The sequence below is a fragment of the Hesperophylax consimilis genome, chromosome 21 (assembly GCF_061612785.1).
Source record: "Hesperophylax consimilis isolate HC1 chromosome 21, BYU_Hcon_1.0, whole genome shotgun sequence".
Lineage (NCBI taxonomy): Eukaryota > Metazoa > Arthropoda > Insecta > Trichoptera > Limnephilidae > Hesperophylax > Hesperophylax consimilis.
The window spans coordinates 20,963,321-20,985,730 of record NC_142856.1 but is presented as its reverse complement, the minus strand read 5'-3'; the positions used below and the strand labels follow the sequence as shown (position 1 = coordinate 20,985,730).

The 22,410-nt window shown below is 32.4% G+C and overlaps 1 protein-coding gene across 1 annotated transcript in view; it reads left to right on the top strand.

Moving 5' to 3' along the window:
- Positions 1 to 22,410, top strand: part of toy (paired box 6 protein twin of eyeless) — a 145,179-nt gene that overhangs the window by 109,739 nt on the left and 13,030 nt on the right. Inside the window, exons 5-6 of the mRNA XM_089644679.1 lie at positions 7,045 to 7,197; positions 9,991 to 10,073. Coding sequence (XP_089500805.1) covers positions 7,045 to 7,197; positions 9,991 to 10,073 — 236 coding nt within the window. The remainder of the gene's footprint in view (positions 1 to 7,044; positions 7,198 to 9,990; positions 10,074 to 22,410) is intronic.

Genomic DNA, 22,410 nt, shown 5'->3' with positions numbered 1-22,410 from the left:
AAAGACTATCGTCGTATTGTTGTCTTATTTCCAGTAGTTTAACATTTAAAGGGTTTTGAGGTTTTGGAGGCTGAAACTCGGATAAAATCGATCAATGCTACTACCCACTAATATTTATAAACTCGATTTAAATGTCTTTTTTACAAACACAGGAATCCATGTTTTTAATTTTTATTTCAATTCGTTTGTGGGACTTAGAATACTGATTTCTTTCTTCCGACTTTTGCAGTTTTAATATTGAAAAAAAATTAATAAAATTTGAATACTTTTAAAGCACATCTCGGTAAAAAGCCGAGGAAAAAAACTGTCACTATTCTAAAAACAATTGGAATAACTGCATAGTCCTGTATTTAACTACCCATCGGCCGATTCCTTCTAAAAAATTCCAATACCTCTCAAATTAACTACAAGTCCAAATAAAAATAAGGGCGTATAGGGCAATTTGCTACCCCTCTACTCCTACAGAACGAGAGAAGCTTTGGAAGAAATACCTCTATGCACATGTAAGGCTATTTTACCAACCCCCGGAGATAAAAACAAGCGGCCAGCCCTCCAATTGAGAAAGAAATTTTTAGAAAGGATCAGAATCCATTTTGATATAGATCATTTATTTGGAATTTAATATGCATAGAAATTTTCTAGAATACAGCTGCTATAGCTGTAACATCTCTAGAAATCGTAATATAAATATGTATAATAAACTAAACATAATGAAGTTATTTTAGGATGGCAATAGGTAAATGCTGGAGTTGTGATAATAAGTACTTATAGAGACATTTTGAGAGTGTTTTTGATTCTTCTAGGAATACAGAATGAAAAATATTTCGTTTTTTTCGATCGTAGATTGACAGATTGGTTGAAAAATCTTAGTAAAAAGGGTTTTGTATTTGAAGTTTTCAATGGAAAAATATCATTCTTATTATGATGCCCTCTCCTATCGGATGTTGGATATCATCAGAGCATTCAAATAAGAGCAACTCGGCAGAACTACTTTAATACCAGTAAATATAACTAAAAATTCTCAATTTGATATTAATGATTATAAATGATGCAACAGCCTTCGCCAATAATCTAGCACTAAATATCCCCAAAACGTTTACAGCCCTCCCCCGCGGGGCAGAGACTTATTCATCCCCGTCACACGAGACAGAAGAAAGAAAGGCCTTTGGAAAACCACCCCGTAGTGTTTTTCACATCGCTGAAAGGCTGTGTACAAGTGAGGGGTGCAGCGGCGCATGCGTCGACCACCCCATTACATTATATAATATCTACCCCCGGTTCGTTAAACGAAATAGATGAAAATATTGTGCGTGGTGAGACCCGCAGTATGTTAGGGTAGTTTTCGTTTAATTTCCGCAGCTGTGTGGGTATTGGTGAGGGCGGGGGCGGGGGTTGTCTCTTTATAATTTATACCGAATAGCTTAGTGCAATGAATGGTGTTCAGTTATTAATGCATTTAACTGGGGAGGATTAAAACTGCTCGGAAATTTTATACAGGGATTACTTTGATGCTATGTTTTGTGGAATTTCCGCTGTGGTAGAAAATTCTGCACAAATGAAATGCATTTAACACGAATTCATCCATTATAATATTTGATTCACTCAATGTGCTTATTCATATATTTGATTCATTTAATGTGCATAATCTTTATGTTCCACTTTAAACTTAACCAAACCTATCAATTGAACATTGTTAGCATAAGATAAAAATCAAGATTCTACAACATTTATTTGTGAATATTATCGCTAGTTCGCTGCATACATTCTAGAATATAATATATTATATATATAATTATTTAATTAACAGCAGATGATTTGAAACTGAAATCAAAATAAACTTTTAGATAAATAGTTCACCTGTGTTTGCGATTTAATCTTTTATTTTTTACAGCAAATAAAATTCAAATGAACATAAAATGAATTATTTAGCATTTATTTATAACAATAAAAAACAAAATTAAAAAAAAAATCTATGTAAGTATTTGATTCCTACTTGTGGATTTTCCCATCCTTTCCGTGATGACTTGGTATCAGATAAGTTGAGAATCCCACTCAGCCGTCAGTGGGAGAAAAGGCTCTACCGCTGGTTGCAGGAGAAGGTTTAGTAGGTGGAATGGTGGTAGGTAGAACCGGCTGATAGACGCCGGACTGGGCGAAGCTTTGTTACCCCTCTGTCAGATTTTCCTCAGTGAAAACCCTGGAAAAATGTTCGACCCTTTTCTCGGCAGTTACATATAGCGCTGTACCACCCAACAACTGTTATATACGCTCCGATAATTCCAATTTCGTTTTATCTCTCCCATCGTTCCTTTGTGCTATTTTTTCCATTTTTTTCTATTTCATTTTATTTTATTTCTCCTCCAGCTCTCATACCTTTCTACCGTTTTACTTTTTTCATTTGAAACCCACTTCTTTTTTCTCCTTTCCTGTTTCTCTCTGGTCTTGTTTGGCAAAGGTTAGGAGATCGTCTGGTGATATTTTTTGTTTGATATCTCGGGACGGAACGAGTTGTTGCGAGGAGAAACACAAATTTATTTCTTTGTATTTTTAATGGGATAGGAGTAATTTTGTCCGAAACATAAAAAACATGTACCTACTTAAAAATAAAAATCAACTTAAAAATAATAAATGCTAATGAAAAATTTTAATAATTTATTTATTAAAATATATTCCATGCACGTAGGGATTTTACAGACATAATACAGTTAAAATGACACAGAATTTTAATACCTTAGTATATAAAATAAATATCATTTGATATTATAAATCTATCAACTAAATTAACTCCAGAGTCTTAACTCTTCTTGGTTTATAATTGTTTACATTTCACGCAATGAAACAGTTCTATTTGAAGTCATAAAATGTATTAAAGCGAACTTATAATGAAATATTGTTGAGTTAAATATATCTACAACATTGGAGTATATGTTTTTTCCCAAATTTTCGATTTGTCTCACAGGCGCGTAATTCTGCGAAGTTGTAGAAGAATTGCGATAATAGTACGGTAGGTACTATCTTGTAACTGTCCTCCCAGGAACATGGAACGAAATTAAACATGGCAACTCAGGGGTATTCAATGACGAATTAATAATTTTAAACAAAAACATTTATTATATAAAGACAATATTTCCAAAATTCTATAACATAAAAGAATAAAACATATACACGCAACACAAAAAAAAATATATACAACACGCAACACGCACAAACACATAAATCATTATAAATGCCAATTTCCATTCTCTTTTAATATTTTTCTTTTAGTGTGATAATTAGATTTTAATTTCTAATCTTTATTTTTAGTTTAAATTTATCTTCATTTTAATGTTGTTTTTTGTTTAAATGTATAAATTCTTAAATTATAAAATGGGGGCCTCAGCACGGGTAAACAACCCAGTGAGGCCAAAATTACTGAATTAAAATATGAAATACTGTAAAATAATGTATCAATAATTAAAAAAAAATTGCAAATAATTCTTCGTTCAGATAATTTTAATAAATTTAATGAATAAAGAAAGTAGCCGTAATCTGGGCATTCTTTAGGAATAACTATTTTAAAATTTACATATCTTAAGAATTTATTTTGGATTCTTTCAATGGTTTTTGAATGAACTTCGTAATTTGGATACCAAACTGTGGAATTATACTCGATATGACTGTACAATGTTTTGATAATGTAGATATTGTGAAAATCATTAGATAATCTTTAAATAAAGCCCAAAATTTTCAAAGCTTTTTGGATATGATTTCTAATATATGCTTTACAAAATTTATTTTCATATCAAACCTATACCTAAGTCATTGATTTCCGAGACAGAAACTACCGATATATCACTAATAGAATAATAAAAATAGAGGATTCCATATTCGATAAAACATCATAATTTGACATTTGTTTATGTTGAGTTGCAAGTTATTTTTTTGACTTTATAAAAAGTTTGGACAAGTTATTTGATAATATATGGCACTCATTAGCATGTCTTATTGTCTTGAATATTTATAATTCATTTGCAAACTTCGCTTTAAACATTGAAAGAACGAACTACAAACCTCAATTGCTCCCAAATATTCGGATCCAGTGAGATAGACGAATCTAGTCGAGAAACACGCCAAACGCGCGCCCAGCATTTGTACGCAGTTGACATTCGTCACTAGAGAACCTCTCGGCTGTGAATGATTTGCCGACCTCTGCGCTTCCTTCCTCCTACGACATAGTTCTCTTCAAAACCAAGGTTGACAACTTCCTTTCCACGCATCATTTCCAAAGATTACACTGGGCCTCCTGTGAGGAGTTAATGTAAAAAAACAACCAAAAACTAGTTTCATGTTTGTCCTGTATCAGATGTATTACTGTATTTTGCATTAGGTGTAAAAGTTTAAAATCATTTGAAGGTCTCAATTTTTGTTTGGGTACCTAATCACAATCAACAGAGCCCTCAATGCAAACGAATAAATTATACTGTATCTCTTTAATAACTCAAATGTATGCGAGTGCGACGCCCCCGCTGTATTCAGAGAGGTCGAACAGGGGTTAGTTGCGATGTTAGGGGTAGTTACTGACAATTTGTTTATTGCATTGAATATGAGGGTGTGATGGCATTTATTGGATAATGTTTGGGAAGGCCGAATAACATTATTTGTCAGGGGTTGTTTCTTGAATTACTGAGTAATGTTTTTTGATAATATTTGTAATGTTCACTTTACTTAAATTAACAACAACGTTTTGGAGATTGTATCGTAGCATAATTGGGATTGAAACATTTTGTATTTTCACAGATATGGAATATTATTTGGGTAAGTGATGGTTATTGTCGTTACTTTTTGTTCTTGAGTAAACGTTTCGCAAAACCTTACAATTTCCATCATAGCAGATAAGTGTATTAATTTTATTCTGAATTTATTATCGTCGATTATTTCTATAAGGTTTTCAGTAACGCTAGAGTTGATCCAAAAATGGTGGGCGCAATACGGTTCAGCAACCAAAGCAAAAACGATAATATTATGTTTAATTCTGTGAAATAATTGAGAAAACAATTTATTTTTTCTGTAAATTAATTATTGGGAAGTTTTTAAACTCAAAATTTTTTTACTCAAAATCAAATAGCAACAATTTTTGTTCTTTCAACAAAGGAGAAAATACAAATACTGATTTCTCACCGATTTACATTAGCAGCAGTGAATAAACCTCTCCAAATATTTTTTACATAAATTTAAAGGGAAAAAATGAGAAAAAAGTGCACAATGTCTATCAATAAATGTTTACAAATATTTTTTTCGATAAATTTAAAGGGAAAAAAAGTTTACAAAATTAAGAATTCGAGAATTGTAAATATTATACATCGTATAAACAAAGGTTGTATTTTTACAGAAATACAGTGTTTTTCCACAAAAAGTACTGCGTGTTTCGAGGAATATGCTGGAATTCATCAGGTTTCGAATAGTATTTAATAAAGTTCACCGGGATTGATAAATTCTAAAACTATACTCATTTACATTCATAAGTACAAAACCCAAGAAATAACAACAAACACGTACAATAGAAACACTAGATTTATGGTCAAAAACTTATCCAACAAATAACTACTAAAAAAATTTTTTCGCAAAAAAGTTTTTTATATCATAGTATTAAACTTTACAATAAAATACCACTCACACTCAAAAACCTCAACACTTTAACATTTAAATCTCAAATAAAAAGCTGGATACTTAACATAGGCAGATCTGAAATAGAAAATTTACTGAGATCAAACACAGACTAAAACAGAATCAACTGAACTATACCAAAAAACACTATCTTACTTATTTTAAAATTATTTAAAAAAAAAATTATACTACATGATACATGTTCATAATTAAATTTATATGTAACTTTGATGTAATATTAATTTTCTTATAATTAAATTATACATAATATGTAAATGAAATCCTCAGCACGGGATATCCCAGTGAGGATATCATTATATCTATTTGTTACAAAAAAATATATAATAAAACACTATTATTATTATTATAAGTATTCGGCGGTCTCGTGTGTCTGCAACATATTTTTCTTGATATCTGAGCAATCTTTCAGTCATAGGCTGGACATTGACACTCTAAAGTCTAACCTCTAAACCGTCTGTCGTAGAGCTTTCAACTCCCAATAACTATATGGTCCTAATGAAATGTCTGTTTACAGTCCTACCAACTCCCTCGGTAAATTTCACAAAAACAAGTATATTACGAGGTTTTTCTCGAAAAGCCAATATTTCATACCAAAAGCAAATCCAATTTTGCCCAGACAAATTACAATCCCATAAATCAACAACGGTATATGAAGGCGGGCGGGCGATACAAAAGTTCCCTAACTGCATTACGTCTTGTTAAATGCAACGCTAGAAATTGATCATCCAAATCCAGTTGCACAAGTTGCGTTATTAAATTACGTGACAGGGATTATAGTTATTCTAGGGGCAGCGATATCCTTTTCTGGGTGGGGAATAATTAATAAACATTTATAGTAAAATACTTATACGAAAACGATAGATACATTTGCCACAATTTGTTAAAATTTCATTGAATATTGTGCCGTGTTCGAAAAGTAATAAATAATGTCAAATTCTTTTAGCAAAATCTTTTTTATCTAGTAAATCAAATATAATAATATTATTTATTTATTCATTCATTTTTGGGAAATCGACAGCTTACATTTGATCAGTTTGTACATAAGTATTATATAGTAAAATAAAACCAATTATGGATTTCTTCCTTATGACTTTAACTGAGACAGCATAATATTATTATTATTTTGATCTGTAAGAATTTCATTTTTTATTGCTGTGATAGCTATTTCGGCGTTCAAGGCCATTATTAAATAGTATGATAGTGATAAGGAACACCAAAACAGCTGTCATAATTACAAAAACTGAAATGCTTGCAGAACTCAATAATATTAATAATGTTATTAAATTTTATTTTCTTTAAAGTGGTGTTATACAATTACAATAAATACATAAAATAATGTTTAGTACATTAAATTAATCGGTTTATTTTCTTTTTCTACAGATCACATGCACCATTCCGAGACAGGATCCGATGGCAATAGTGAACACGCGTCTTCCGGAGATGAGGACTCCCAAATGAGGCTTAGATTGAAACGGAAGTTGCAGAGAAACAGAACCTCCTTCACCAACGAACAAATAGACAGCCTTGAAAAGGGTAAGAATCATAATTTTATAGTGATTTACTTTGAGATTATTAAAATTCATGAATATGTTACTTACTTGGCATCCCAAAATTTACACAGCTGAATCTGGAATATATAGGTCAACGTAAAGTTTTCAGCTCACAAAGCCAATTTCCTCATGCGATACGGAGCTTTGAAATGCCAAAATTAAAAAAAGATGCCATCTACGAGTACATAACTAAAACCAATTTTATTTCGTGTTTTATAATCCAAATTACGAATGAAGCTAGATAGCAAAGCTAGTTTCAAATGCGTTTGAAAATGAAGACGTATATTTTATTTAAAAATAAATACTTAGGACGGGTTGTTTCAAAGAATTTGAACAATTCTTTAAATTTAAAAGTTAATTTCAAGTTCTCTGAAGATTCTTTTCAAGTTCTGTGAAGGTTATTTACAATTTCTATGAAGGGTCTTTTCAAGTTTTGTTATTATTTCAGTTATGTCAATTAACTGGCCTAAAACGATATAATAACAGAACTTGAATAGGTAATTCACAGAACCCAAAAATGAACTCTGAAATTTGATGAATTGTTCAAATTCTATGAAACAACCCGTCCTTAATAATATGTTTCTCTCATTTTGCTTCATATTAAATTGAAAAAAAAAGTTGCTTTTTTAACCTTCTTTTGATATACTGATTTTAAAAACGTTACTTTTCTTTTTGTTATTATTCCAAAAAACAAATTAAATGATTTTTTCATAATTTAAAAATAAATTAAAACGTAGAACTTTAAACGGAAAATGTATAAGTATAAAAGCGAGACATGGAAACTATCGGGTTCCTCGAACGTTATAATTGAAATCTGATTAAATTTATGAATAAAACTGTTGTTTGATCGTTTGAATGGTTCTTTTGACTCAACCTCGTCTCTAACGACGCGCTTAACTTAATTATCCCGCGCTGTAATCGTCCCACCAGTTTGCAATTGATTTTTCATCACAATAGAAGACTAAATCGATTAGACAGCCGAGAGAATTAACACAGAGGCACTTGTCGTTTCCGTTTCCGCCTGTAATGGAGGCTAATTTACCGGGCTAGCCTTACAATCGAGCCTCCGTAGCTAGGAGCGCAGGAGACTCGGATAGACTCATCCCGGCGTAGCTCCGCTGTGGCCCCGTCGTAGACCCGCCGTAGACGCTCGCGTACAATCTTTCCGTTGTCTTCAGTCTGAGTGCTACGTTATACGCTTTCATGGCGTCACGAAGGCTGTATAACGAATCATGGCTAAATTAATCTCTTTGAATATCGAAGCGCGGTTTGTTCCAGTGCGCTCGAGTTGGCGATGAATTACTTTGAACGTTGCTTTTGTTGTTTGAATATTGAATAACGGGATTATTTGAATTTCGCTACCGTGTTTTATCTTTCATTGAGAATGTGCTTAACGTTCACATTTATTTACAAATGAACAAATACATGGTAACCTATATGTTATAAGTTATAAGAATGTTTTTTTGTTATTGCCACAACGTTTCACATATTTATCAATGCTAGTTTTCACAATTACTTCAGTGGAATATTATTTAAAATTAATGTATTCAGACTATTTTCGTAACACTTCAAGATTGACAATTATCCTTATTCTAAATGGTGAACCTTCTAATTTTTACTACATAGTACATAAGTAGAACCTTTATCTCTTTCAACAGTAATTTATCATTTTGGAACTTTCCAGATGAATGTAGTTTTATTCAATATTTGTGCCTTTGACACTGACTACTTATTGTTTTTGTGTTTAATTCACAAAATATTTTTTTTTTCAGATTTAATTATATATATTATTAATTCGAATTCAAATTACACTAAAAAGATGTATTGAAATAATGTTAAACTTTTCCATTTTATTTTATTTTTGTTGTTTACTGGTTTCAAACTAATATCTTCGAACTAGTACAATTATTCCTAAAACTATTTTATAGGTACACAACATTTGGGAGAGGAGGTCAGGACTTTGATAGACTGAAACCAGTAACGGTCAAAAATAAAAATATTTTGTAATTCAATTATTATTAAGAAATATATTAATAAATTCTAAAAAAAAGTACTACAGAATTCATATGTCATATATTGATTTATAAATGTGGAAATTCTAACTATACAATTTTAAATGTTTTCCAAAATGCCCTGGAAAGAATCTCAGACTTGTGATGTTCCGAAAGAAACCATTCATCTGTTCTGAATGCAATTACTATGTTATCCAAATTGACCCTGGTAATAAATTACATCTTTGCGATTCTTTCAAGGATAAAGAAACCATCCTGTCACTTCGAATGCAATCTACAATGTTCTTAAAATTGGTTTTGACAGCATTGCCATTCCATTGTAAGAATATTATGTACTAAATACACAATTTGACTGTCCTGAAACGGGAATCCTTTCCAGTTGGACAGACAAAAGTTATATAAAATAAAAAAAATAAAAATTATTTCCAAATTTTGTAGAGGTGCTTTAACACAAGAGCCTTAGATCTTAAAGGCAGTAGAACTTAGGCATATTTTGTCGGGGGTTGCTTAGAGGTAAAAAACTGTGGAGAAAGGGGTGGAAAATGGAAAGTAAGAAATTTCTTAGGGAGTGACCGATGTGTTTATTTTATTATTAGAATACAGTATCATTCACATATCATCACCTTCATGATTTTGAATTGTGATTTTTTCATCTTCTACGTAAATATTAGCTGTGAAAACCTTCCCATTTAACCAGTCTTTAATAATTCTATGTATTCTAAATAATTACTGAAAAAATTAATTGTTTGTTGTGATTGTTTCAGAATTCGAGAGAACCCACTACCCCGATGTGTTCGCGCGCGAGAGGCTAGCGGAGAAGATAGGATTACCCGAGGCACGTATCCAGGTAAACCCTTCTCAACACACCTGGGAGACGGTAAACTTTACTCAAAACTAACACAGTCCCCCGCATACTTTTTACTCTAAAATACTCCCATATTGATAAACATTTCGACGGGTTGGCATCCTACTGGTGATAACAGGTAGCTCGAATGTTTTACTTAATAATGGACTCATAAATCCTGGAGATTAATCAATTGTAAGGTAAGTGGTTAGAATAATGGTACCATAAATGGATTTTCAAAATCCATTTTTAAATCCGTAGCCAATCCATCAAAACACCTCAATACTTTATCACAACATATGCCCTTCAATAATAATAATAATGTCCTTCACGTAACGATTTAAAAGTTATTTGAAAATAAACGTTATAACTTCTAACCTAACTAGAGATTTTGCATTATTAATTAATTTTAATGTTTTACCTTAAAAATACAAATTGAATCAGTTGGATTTTTCATTTTATCGATCTAAATCCAAGCGCCCTTGGTAAAATTTTAAAATCCATTAGTGTAGTGGCTATTCAAAAATAATTAATTCACTTAAAGCAATTTAAAAAATTTCCTAGATTTCATAACGGACTTTCCTAGAGCGGAAAGTTGGGGCAACTGAGAACAAGATTGCAAAGTTTAAGAAAGTTTCAAAGTATTTGTCCATTAAGAGCATTAAAAATAATTATTTATCGCAGTTAACAGAGATTTTCCTTTGCAAACTTCCATCGGATAATGGATGTTCAGTATTGATTTTACGTAAATAAGTGAATAACTTTTTATTAAAATAAGCATGTTTATTTATTTAAGAAAATCCGTTAATATATTTTTTTAATTACTACTTAGAAACATCAATTAATATATAGTATATAGGGAGTAATTTATGAACGTACATATTCTATTTTCTGCTTTAATCCTTTAACGTAGGTTTTTTAAAATAACCTCAACACTGCGTCCCTAAAAATGTCTTAGAAACTTCAAGACCTATGTGGGTTTAGTGTAAAACTTATTTCTCACTTCCGTTTTTGGTTTTCAAGTTAATAGTATGTTTAGGTACTATATTGAGACATATATTGACCGACTTTTAAATTAGATACGTTCACGCTCACTTAATGAAATCTTTAAAAGCACATGAATATAAATTGGAAATGCCGTGAGCGTTTCACTAAAATTTCAATGAATATTAGTTGGACATGCCGTGTGCGTTTCACTGACATTTCTATGAAAGTTAGTTGGACATGCCGTGTGCGTTTAAATGACATTTCAATGGAAATTAGTTGGACATACCGTGTGCGTTTCACTGACGTTTCAATAAAAGTTTATTGGAAATGCCATGTGCGTTTCACTTACATTTCAATAAATATTAGTTGGACATGCCGTGTGCGTTTCACTGACATTTCAATAAATATTAGTTGGATATGTCGTGTGCGTTTCACTGACATTTCAATAAATATTAGTTGGACATGCCGTGTGCGTTTCACTGACATTTCAATAAATATTAGTTGGACATGTCGTGTGCGTTTCACTGACATTTCAATAAATATTAGTTGGACATGTCGTGTGCGTTTCACTGACATTTCAATAAAAGTTAGTGGACATGCCGTCAACGTTTTATTGACACTTCAATGAAATGTACTTGAAAGAACTTTTTTTTATGTGAAGAATGCACAAGAATCCCAACTGCTCCAGACTGTCCGGAGCTAATATGACTATGAAATTCCGAATTTGGGTAGGAGTTTTGTGAGTTGTGGGGCTCATGATATAGAGGAGAGAATCAGGTCACCAAACACGGCTAAAGCCATTTTAAGAAACATTTCGAATCTAGATTGTGGGCTTTTAAAATGAACTCTTTAATATGTTTGCAGAGAACTTTAGAACTTGTAAATGTTACTTATATTTAACTTAAAACTTGATTCAGAATCGTGCAACCGCACTGTAAAAATATGATGTTTCTAAAAGGGTTTGGCTCTTAGCTTTATTATGAATGCACAGGGTATTCCGGTACGCATTGTGCATACACGTGTAATTCACGTAGAGCAAGCATTTCCCGCGCAAAAGCCAGTAGTTTGAAGTTCGAATAATGGAATATATATATCGAAAAGTACAGGCTAAGCCGAACATTGGTGCAGTGTGCAGTGCCGCCCGTCGAGGCATAAAATATTTCGCAATATTCCACTGCACTGCAATTTTCGCGAGTACTTTTTAAAGCGGCCTTTTTGCACGAAACGTTTTGTCGCTTTTGTGCCACTTTTGTGAATGACGTTTAGCTACGGGCTTACCTGTAAAAGTTGTAGATATTTGCATTTTGCAATAAAGTAAATGAAAACTTATTACGTTTGCTGTACTTATTTAGGTTTGAATGCAATACATTGAATGTCACCTTATTTCATACGATGGTTAGCACGTATTGGTAATCGCAGTGTAAATATTATGTAGCGCGTAAGGTCATAGGTATGGTTAAAACGGCCTCATGCCTATCTTAAGGTTGGTTTAGCTGCACTAATGCTAAACTGGCGCATAATAATGTAATTAGAAAAACCAATGAAGTTTTGGTTTGGAAGGTCAATAATATAGTTCCATGATAACTCAACACAGTGATAATTCAAAACACTTTTAAAAAGTGATATAAAGTCATTAGAAACGTAGAAAAAAATATTTTTTTTAAACCTAACCTAACCTACATAACCCAGTTAATAAAGTTTTTGTTTCATCACTTTCCATGACTTTATATAACTTTTTAAAGATGTGATAAATTATCATTGTGACGATTTATCCGGTTACCGGTTAAAATAGCCCTAAAACCTAGCATAAGATCGGCTTGTCTACACCCACGTTGAACAAGCGCGAAATAATATAATAAGCTAAAAGGAATTTTTTGTAAGGTCACAGGGATGGTTAAAATGGTTTAGCTTAAGGTCGGCCTAACTTATAAGAACTAAAGCTATAATTTTAATAAATAACTGGCTATAACAAATAAAGAATAACTCGGGCGTAAGATTCTTCATCTCCGGGCCTATGTAAGCTCTATCAAAGATAACATAGGCCCAGAACGAAGACCTAAGTAACTTCTATGTGGTTTTTCTTTGAAAATTCCGTTAGGTTAGTAGTTGAGTGGCCAAATGCTTTCCAGGCGTCGAGAGTTCAATTCCTCTTCCAACTAAGTCCTCCATCATTGTAAAAACAAAGTTTTCCGCTAATAACAATAGTAGTAATCGGAGTTTTTCAAAAAATTCAGGATATTTGTAACACGAGAATGTTTCATTATTTAAAAAATATGTATATAATATACATCAGTTTTATTGTACATATATATACCAGCGCGAAAAATCACGTGTTGTCATGTTTCAATTTCGAAATAGAAAACAAAAAGTTTAATAAATAATTACTAAACATTAGTTTTACTCGCCTTATCGCTTGTCTTAATTTTGATAAGCAAAAACACACGAAAAGATCATTTAACCAGAGTTACAGACTACGCACAACTGACATTATTTCTTCGCAGTAGCTTTCAAGTTATGTAGAAGGAAGATTTAAACCATAAAATAAATAATGTAACTAGTTTCATCTGCATCCAAGTAAATATATCTTGTATGAATTTTTCCCTTGGAAATTTATGTTTCTACGCTTAGGGAGAAAATAAAATGAGTCCCTCGCACGGAGAACGAAATAAAAAGGGATGTTCTTTTTGCTGGAAATATAATGCCGTCGGTGAATGGAATCAAACCTAGGAAGCGGAAATCGTTTTAATGTAATGAGAAACTAACAAAACAAAAGTTGCGCTCGCGGAGTGGGCGGATGACGGCGAAAAAAGAAGGCTTTCGGGGGAGGTTTATGGGGAGACTGGCTCATCCCGTTACGAAATCACGGTCTAGTAAAGTTATTCATAAAACAGCCGAAGAAAGAGTATTATTACTGTGGTATGGTAATTGTTTGGTGAGAGAACAATCGTATTCAGTTTTTTTAAACATTTGGTAATCATTCTTATGAATTATTATTAGAGTTAGTTAAGGGTTTACCATAGTGTATTTAGGTACTATTTACATAATATTCTACCTTTATTAGAGTTTTAACGTTTAGTATACATAAAATGAAGCTTAAATTCTTTTTTTTTTAATTTCTATCATATCTGCGGTAGAAAAACATTTTCCCAAACATATTTTCAAAATTATCTTTCTGATAGTCATTAAATATTTAATACAAACAGTTATACTTAACAATAACAAAGATGTGTATTTTAATTAATGTATCAACCTTTAAATTCCAAACATAATTTTTTTTTACTAATTATATAAAGCCAGAAGCATGACTTTTATCGTGATATATATAAAAAAATGTATTAACCTATAAACTCCAAACATAAAAAAGTTTTAAGGTCGGTGGCCGAGTTGATATCGCGCTTGGGTCCCACTCAGGCGTAGTGTGTTCAATTCCTCGGCTGGATAAGTCCTCCATCACAACACAAGCACCATTTTCAGCTTACTGTGGTGGTAGTAGGAGATTTTCAAATATTGTCAGGTTATTCGTAATCCGGGAATGTTTGTCTTTCCTTTTAAAAAAATTTAAAAAAATAATAATTAAAAATATATAAAGCCAGAACTCACCGATCGCGATTTTTTGGTGTTATAATCCGATAAAATTATCGTGGTCTCTTTAATATATAAGTTTTCTAATAATTAAAAAAAGTAATAAAACTTTTATTTAAATTAATGTCTACATTTTTCATGCTCACTGAGCATTGTTACAAGAAAGAATTATAATACATCGCCAAAATCCGATACAGCAGTTTATTAAATTATAAATTTCATATGCAAAACAGTTTGATATCTCTGAGCTCTAAAACGTTGAAACATCCAGCGAGAATTCCACAAAGGCTCCTACACCGTTCTTTCTACCAAAGCCACCTATTCCGTCCCTTCACCAAAAGCGTCCATTTGTAGCAAAAGTGCTGGTTATTTACGTGCATAATTAACATTTCATCATCTGATTACATTCCATTTCCCGAGAATTTCCCGGAAAGTGAGGAAGATTAAGGATGGAAATGTCGTTCTGGGAATTTTCTCTTTCTCGTAATTCCGTTTATGTTTTGTATCTGCAAAAGAGTACAAAATGCACGTTTTCGGAAAATTCTTATGAGTTTTTACCATTGTGCAATATGCATACTTTAAAGATAAAGCGATCGCTTCATAACGTTTGTAACAAGTTTTATATATAAATTCGTAATATTTTGTATCTAGAGATTAGTGGCAGTTTTCTCTAATGTACGTTTAAAAATTAAATTAAATAAGATATTATTATTATTATTCTTTATTTTGGCTTTCACCCATTAAGAGTGATCTTGGCCATACATTACAACATTTTTCTTATTAATAAATACAACAAATTACAGGATAAAATTGACATGATTGACAAAACAACATTGATAAAACAACATAACAATAAGATAAACTTGTATCATAATTTTACAAAACTTTAAACAGCATGCTATTTAAATTGCGTGTTAAAAATCACTCGCCCGGTACTCGTACTGCCCAAGAGAGAGTCCGAAATGAATCTAAAATTCCATAGGTGCGTTAAGAGTATCAGCACCTATGGAAACTTTCGTCATATTTTTTTAATGTATATTAAAAACACACTAGTAATTTTAGTGCAGTAGAGCTGAAAACCGTAGGAATCTACTAGCTGCCTGAGTGCGCAGCACCTGAGATTTGTTAACACCAAATACATACAGAGTAGTATTTAGCAAGAATCAACATATTTCGTAATAATTAATGAAAAAAATATATCAATAGTCATTTTCATACCACCACTGCTGGTAAAACAACTAGTGAAAGAACGCCGGGATAAATTCATTATGGGTATGTACTGAAAATAAGAATAATGAATTTCTAAATGTTGGAATGTTGCTTGCATTACATCACATCCGAATTTATACTGTTTAATTACTTCTGTTCTGAAAAATTTCAAAATTTGATATTCTCGTCGTATTCATAAAATATATAAAAACAGACCAAAAAATACAAAATATTAAGGTTTTCTGGGTTCTTCGGATTCGTGGACTTTTCGGACTCCAAAAAAATGTTGCACTAAACCTGATGAAATGCAACAAAGACAAGGCCATAGAAAAATAAACCAGATTTCGTTAGCGATTCCTTTTTAATCACTAGCAAAGTCAATCAATCCCGATGTACAAAGCTTAAGTAAACATTAGCCCCAAATCCGCAGTATCTTTGGAACGAATCAACTCTCAGAGTATTTCAATAGCTTTTCATGGGAAGGTTGGTTGGTTGGCACATCGCAATCACGGCTCGTAGTACTATGAAACAAACAGATTTGCCCGAACTAACATCAAGCATCGCATTGCCCCGAGCGCCATTTTACTCGAACAAACTCTTGAATGTGTGATGCAGGGGCGTGCGGTCATTTTATTAACTATACTAAATGGGTCTTAAAAAAACTAATATTGTAGGAGGGAAGAAACACCGCTGAACTCAAGAACGAGAAACGATCCGTTCTCATGTGACAAATGTCAATCGTTTACAAATTTTTGGCGAATTTCCCAACTAAGTACCGGTGCCGAAGGGATCGATGATGCCAGTTCCGTTAAATACTTGAAGAACAAGTACAGCTGTCCCACATGACATCTGTGCAAGATGATGCTCTAAATCCGTTTGTTAAGTTATCTGAATCTATCAAATGGACCACCCGTTTTGAGTACCAAAAAATGTTTGTAATTTTGTTCGGCTCATTGAAAATATTTATTGATACCTAGGCATGTATCAAAGCATGAACATAACATGCATAACTGTACGCCACTGTTGAGAACGTAGGTACCACGGCATGTGGGTTTTGCAACCCCGCAGCGATCCGCTACATCCATCAAACCTCCCCGTTAATTTGTATAAGTAATGAATCTTTGGGTTAACATCGGCCCATTCACGAGGCGAGTGGCAACAACCAGTACCCCACAGACGGCACCCCCCCAGTCGGGCTTTCATATTATTTAAAGTTGAAAATGTTCGCTGGAAAATGGTGGCTTACATGGGGTAAAACGACAAAGAAAATAAGGGTGGTTTGAGGAATACAAGTCGTGTTTTTTAAGAGATTTTGTGTTTTGAGGCTTCATTATTATTGTAGATTTTAAGCTAAGTTTTGGGCTTTGGTTTAACCATATTCAAACATTAAATCTTACGCATTTCGAAAACACAGAAGAAAACATGTTTCCCCGGGAGTTATTGGCATTAAAATAAAATTAATACCCACCAGCAAGAACAATGTTATGAAAATTGTTTTTACTCTGATGTCGTGAGGTCAAAACGGCGTTTTCTTTAAGATGTTTTCATTAAAAACACCTGCTTTCAGCTCAAAGTTTTTTAATTATATTTACTGTCAAAAAATTAGACAAGACTTCATTTTTCTTGTTTCAAATATTGCCGTTGTTGAATCAATTAAATGTTGTAAAAAATACAATACCTACCAACGACAATAAAATCTAGCCAATATATAATATGATCTCAGAAAAACGTGCTTTTATTCGATTTGTCTATTCTTACAGCATGGTGACTGTAGTGTTTTTTCCCAGCGCCGAATCACAATATGTGCTATATTATATTTGTGTGTTTTTGCAATTTCTCTTTCTGTGTGAAAACAACATGTTTGAAAAACCGTATTGGTAAGGATCAAAAGCATTTGATTAGAGCCTTTTTAAAATGCGTAAGTAAACACGTCAGGCTCGCTTAACCCAATAGGGCGACCCTATAGGTAGTGGGGGTGGCAGGAGGTACACACTGTACAGTGTACAGGGTATAGAGTGTAGGTGTAGACCCTTCAAATACAGCCTATCCCACCCTAGAAGCAGCCAGTAGAGGTACCAGGAGTGTATAAAGCTGCCGGGTAAAAACGGGCGAAGAGTGATGCTTTCAACATTTGCGCACTTGTACCCGATTGCTCTAAAAGCTGCGCTGACTACGGGGTACAGCCTACATGTGAAGTCTGTCACTTGAGTAAAGAGTTAAATAGAGGAATATGGTCTACATTAGCAAACAGAAGGGTTTGAATGCTACTTTTATGTTTTTAGAAGCGGCATGCAAATAAAAAAATGCATGTTTTTTTTCATAAAATGACTGATATGAACCAACTACATAATAAAATTTATTTTTAATATTAATTTCATAAAATTTTTCGAATCGGATTATGGTCCCATTATTACGATTACGTGGAGAAAAATTAGTATGGCTGATTTACTACAATGCTATTAAAAAACGTGATGCCAGGCCATTTCCTTACAAAATATTATTACATTCAGAATATATCTGAACACGTGTTCTTGCAGCTGCTCTTATCCTGATAAATATATGTGTTCATGCAGCTGCGCTTATGCGAAAATATTTAAAAAATTATCAACACGTGTTCCGACATCCTCATAACACATTGGTGTTTTACCGATAGTTTGTTAGGAAATCTGTCAATTCATTCCTTAAAAGCCTGTCTTTAACAAGAATACAAATTATTTGACCAGATTATTTAGCAATATTTGTTATCGGTAAGTTTTTTCGTGTATGCGTCCCCGTATTGCACTTATTTGATGACCACAGTCTATAGCGGGCCAAGGGACTTCTTGTTTAATTTTTTTTTCATTTTCTATTCCCTTCTTTATCCGTTGCAACTTGTAACCAATTTTACTCCTTCATCTTGAATTACCCACAGATAAATTGAAGAAAGTGCGTTATTAAATGTAACAATTTACCAGTTTCCATATTCTCTGGCTCCTACAGCATAAGTCTCTTTAAGACCCCGATTTGCCACTTTTTTTTCTTAAAAAGCATATTCAAAGTTGACCCGGACTCTGAAGTTTCCCTCATTTCCTCAGTACCATTAAAACAACAATTACAGATATGATTTGAGATTTTCACGGCCAAAAGTATTACAGTGATTTAGTTTTGGGGTATTACGCAGTGTTGCGCTACCTCCTTCTTTTACCAACGTTTCGGATAGCATTACAATGTACATCATCAGGGCAGATGTGATCAGAGCACATTGAGGAAATTCATTACTTCTTATCACTGTTACGATGAAATTACATATCGAGGGTAATAACTATTTATAGTAATATTAATAATTACATAGCATTTATATAGGGCAGTTGAGTGTCATTTCACTTTAAATGCGTTTTACTATAATACACTTAACGGTAATTTAGTTTTAGTTATCATGTTCTTAAAATTATTCCTACAATGTTCCTTACCCAACACAGATCAAATAATATTTATCACTGTCACTATGAAATTTAGAATTGAGATTATTCGCTACTTACCACTGTCACAATAAAATTCCAAATTGAGATTATTCGCTAGTTATCACTGTCACAATAATATTCCAAATTGAGATTATTCGCTAGTTACCACTGTCACAACGAAATTCCAAATGGAGATTATTCGCCAGTTATCACTGTCACAATGATATACCAAATTCAGATTATTCGCCAGTTATCACTGTCACAGTGAGATTCCAAATTGAGATTATTCGCTAGTTACCACTGTCACAACGAAATTCCAAATGGAGATTATTCGCCAGTTATCACTCTCACAATGATATTCCAAATTCAGATTATTCGCCAGTTATCACTGTCACAATGAGATTCCAAATTGAGATTATTCGCTAGTTACCACTGTCACAACGAAATTCCAAATGGAGATTATTCGCCAGTTATCACTCTCACAATGATATTCCAAATTCAGATTATTCGCCAGTTATCACTGTCACAATGAGATTCCAAATTGAGATTATTCGCTAGTTACCACTGTCACAACGAAATTCCAAATGGAGATTATTCGCCAGTTATCACTCTCACAATGATATTCCAAATTCAGATTATTCGCCAGTTATCACTGTCACAATGAGATTCCAAATTGAGATTATTCGCTAGTTACCACTGTCACAACGAAATTCCAAATGGAGATTATTCGCCAGTTATCACTGTCACAATGAAATTCCAAATTGAGATTATTCGCCAGTTATCACTGTCACAATGAAATTCCAAATTGAGATTATTCGCTAGTTATCACTGTCACTATGAAATTCCATATTGAGGACATTCACTATTTATCACTGTCACAATGAAATTCCATAAATAATTCCATATTCCACTATTTGATACCGCTACTATGATATTCCATTTTGATGACATTTTTATTTATGACTGTCACTATGATTACTATTTTAGTGAAGTAGATATTTTCCTTCAAAAATAGTTTCAAAAATATTTAAATAATATCCATAATTTCTAATACAAATACGCTATGCACTTATTTTTAAATTGATGGTTGTGTTTGAATCGAATATCTATAAATAACACGGTTTATTGTTTACACGTTGAAACTATTCGCATATATAATATTTTATAAAATACCAAACCAAAATATCCTATTTCTTCGATCATAAACAAAAAGGAGAATTTCCAAAGGCGAGTGAATTTCTCGTGGAAACAAACACTTCGAAATAATAAAACAAAAAACGAACGGTATGAACTTTATTACCCCTTGTAAACATGGCTTCACCCTCTTTCAACAAAAATAAGAATATGTATTTTATGGGGGTTGCTTGTATATTTTCTTCGTCGTAAATTTATGCCAGAAAAATGAATCGAAAATAAAACTGGAAACTAAACAGTAAGGGTGGCCTTTTACAAAATGGTGGTTGGGTAAATGATATCTGGGAGTGAGTAGATCTATGGATTTCTCTATTTCCACCCTGAATTATATTCGTAAGATATTTATGGACTGTAGACGTCAATTACAATAAGATTTACAATCGAAGTTTTCTAGAGATATTAAAATAATTCATAAAAAGAACGTAGATTATCTTTTATCGAGTGGAATTTTTTTTTTATTTGAGTTCCAAACATAATAGTTTTCTTTTCTTAAGTGTTAAGCTAAAAGTTTTCTTTTGAGTTATTAACAAAAAACTAAAAATTCCTCAAAGATAAAACCCACACTAATTTATACCTATATTACATCTATTTAATTTATACAAATTTGTTAGTTGGCCATGAGGAAAGAGAAAACCTTTTTTTTAATAATAACTTCGGTTAAGACTATATCTGAAACTCCGGTTCAATGAAATATGAAGCTTATAATTGCTTTACATTTTAGGTTTGTTTTTCATAATTGGAACTGATTGTGTGAAAAATTTGGACGAGAGTTAAGGTTCCTAGTACAAAATAACTATTTAAATGCATTATTTTCCATTTCCGGAAACTGAAATCCTTCTTTTTATCTACCTGGAAGAAGTTTTTTCTATTAAAAGTGTGTTTTAATCATATCCCTATTGTTTTTATATTTGCCAATCTTTCTTAAAAGGGAGTGAATTTCATTTGTTTCCCTGAAATGAAACCTAGGTATCAAAAAGTCTTATAAGATGGAGACATCAGTTTCCTTTCAAATCGGTAAAGATTCGTAGTCGTCACCACGGCTTGTTCAAGGTGATACCGCACGGCAGAACAGATGTTATAGCACAGCTTAGCTTGACAAGTGAAATTGTGCTATTGAATTAAATTTCGAAGACAAGTCTTAATATATTTGATTATTCTTTAAATAAATTTAAAACTTTCTTGTTAACAAATTTTAAGAATGTTAAAATAAGAAATCTTGTACTATAAATGAATAATTAATTTGACAATGTACTCTGTATGTAATCTGCACAATAATTACAACAACAACAAAAAGTTTACTCTTGTACATAGTATCTGATCAATATTTTACATAATACATTTTTATCTTATAGAATTTGTCTAACTATATCATTGACTTAATACAGCATCGATATAACCATAATAAAATATTCTTTATGGCCAAACTCCGAAATTTCTGTACATTTTGAAATGTTCCTTGATTCGCTCCAACCGCTACAATATTTGCGTAGTCGGAAGCCATGTGATACGGCTATGACCATACTGCTAGCGCGCGTCTACACCGCTGCTGGCTGTAGTGACTGCTGGTGACTACGGCGTAGCAGTCGCTCTACGCGTGGCGGTGGAACAGCGCAGTGTCGTACTGGTCGGCGTAGCAATCGGTGTATTATTTATTTATCACAAGTCATATTTTGTTTGACGAATGTGGTGGTTATTTATTACGTTACATTACTTGCGAAATTTTGTTTTTAGACTAATGAATATATGTATTTTTGTAAAATAAATCAGATCTAAGTTGATAAAACATACAATCTCAAATATATTGTAAGAACATCTCGTCTTGGTCAACTATTTCAAAAATAATATTATAGAAGGTATCAGGATTTTTTCTTATATATTTAACGATCTTAACTATAAAAAAAACACATAATCTGCTCAAACATCTCATA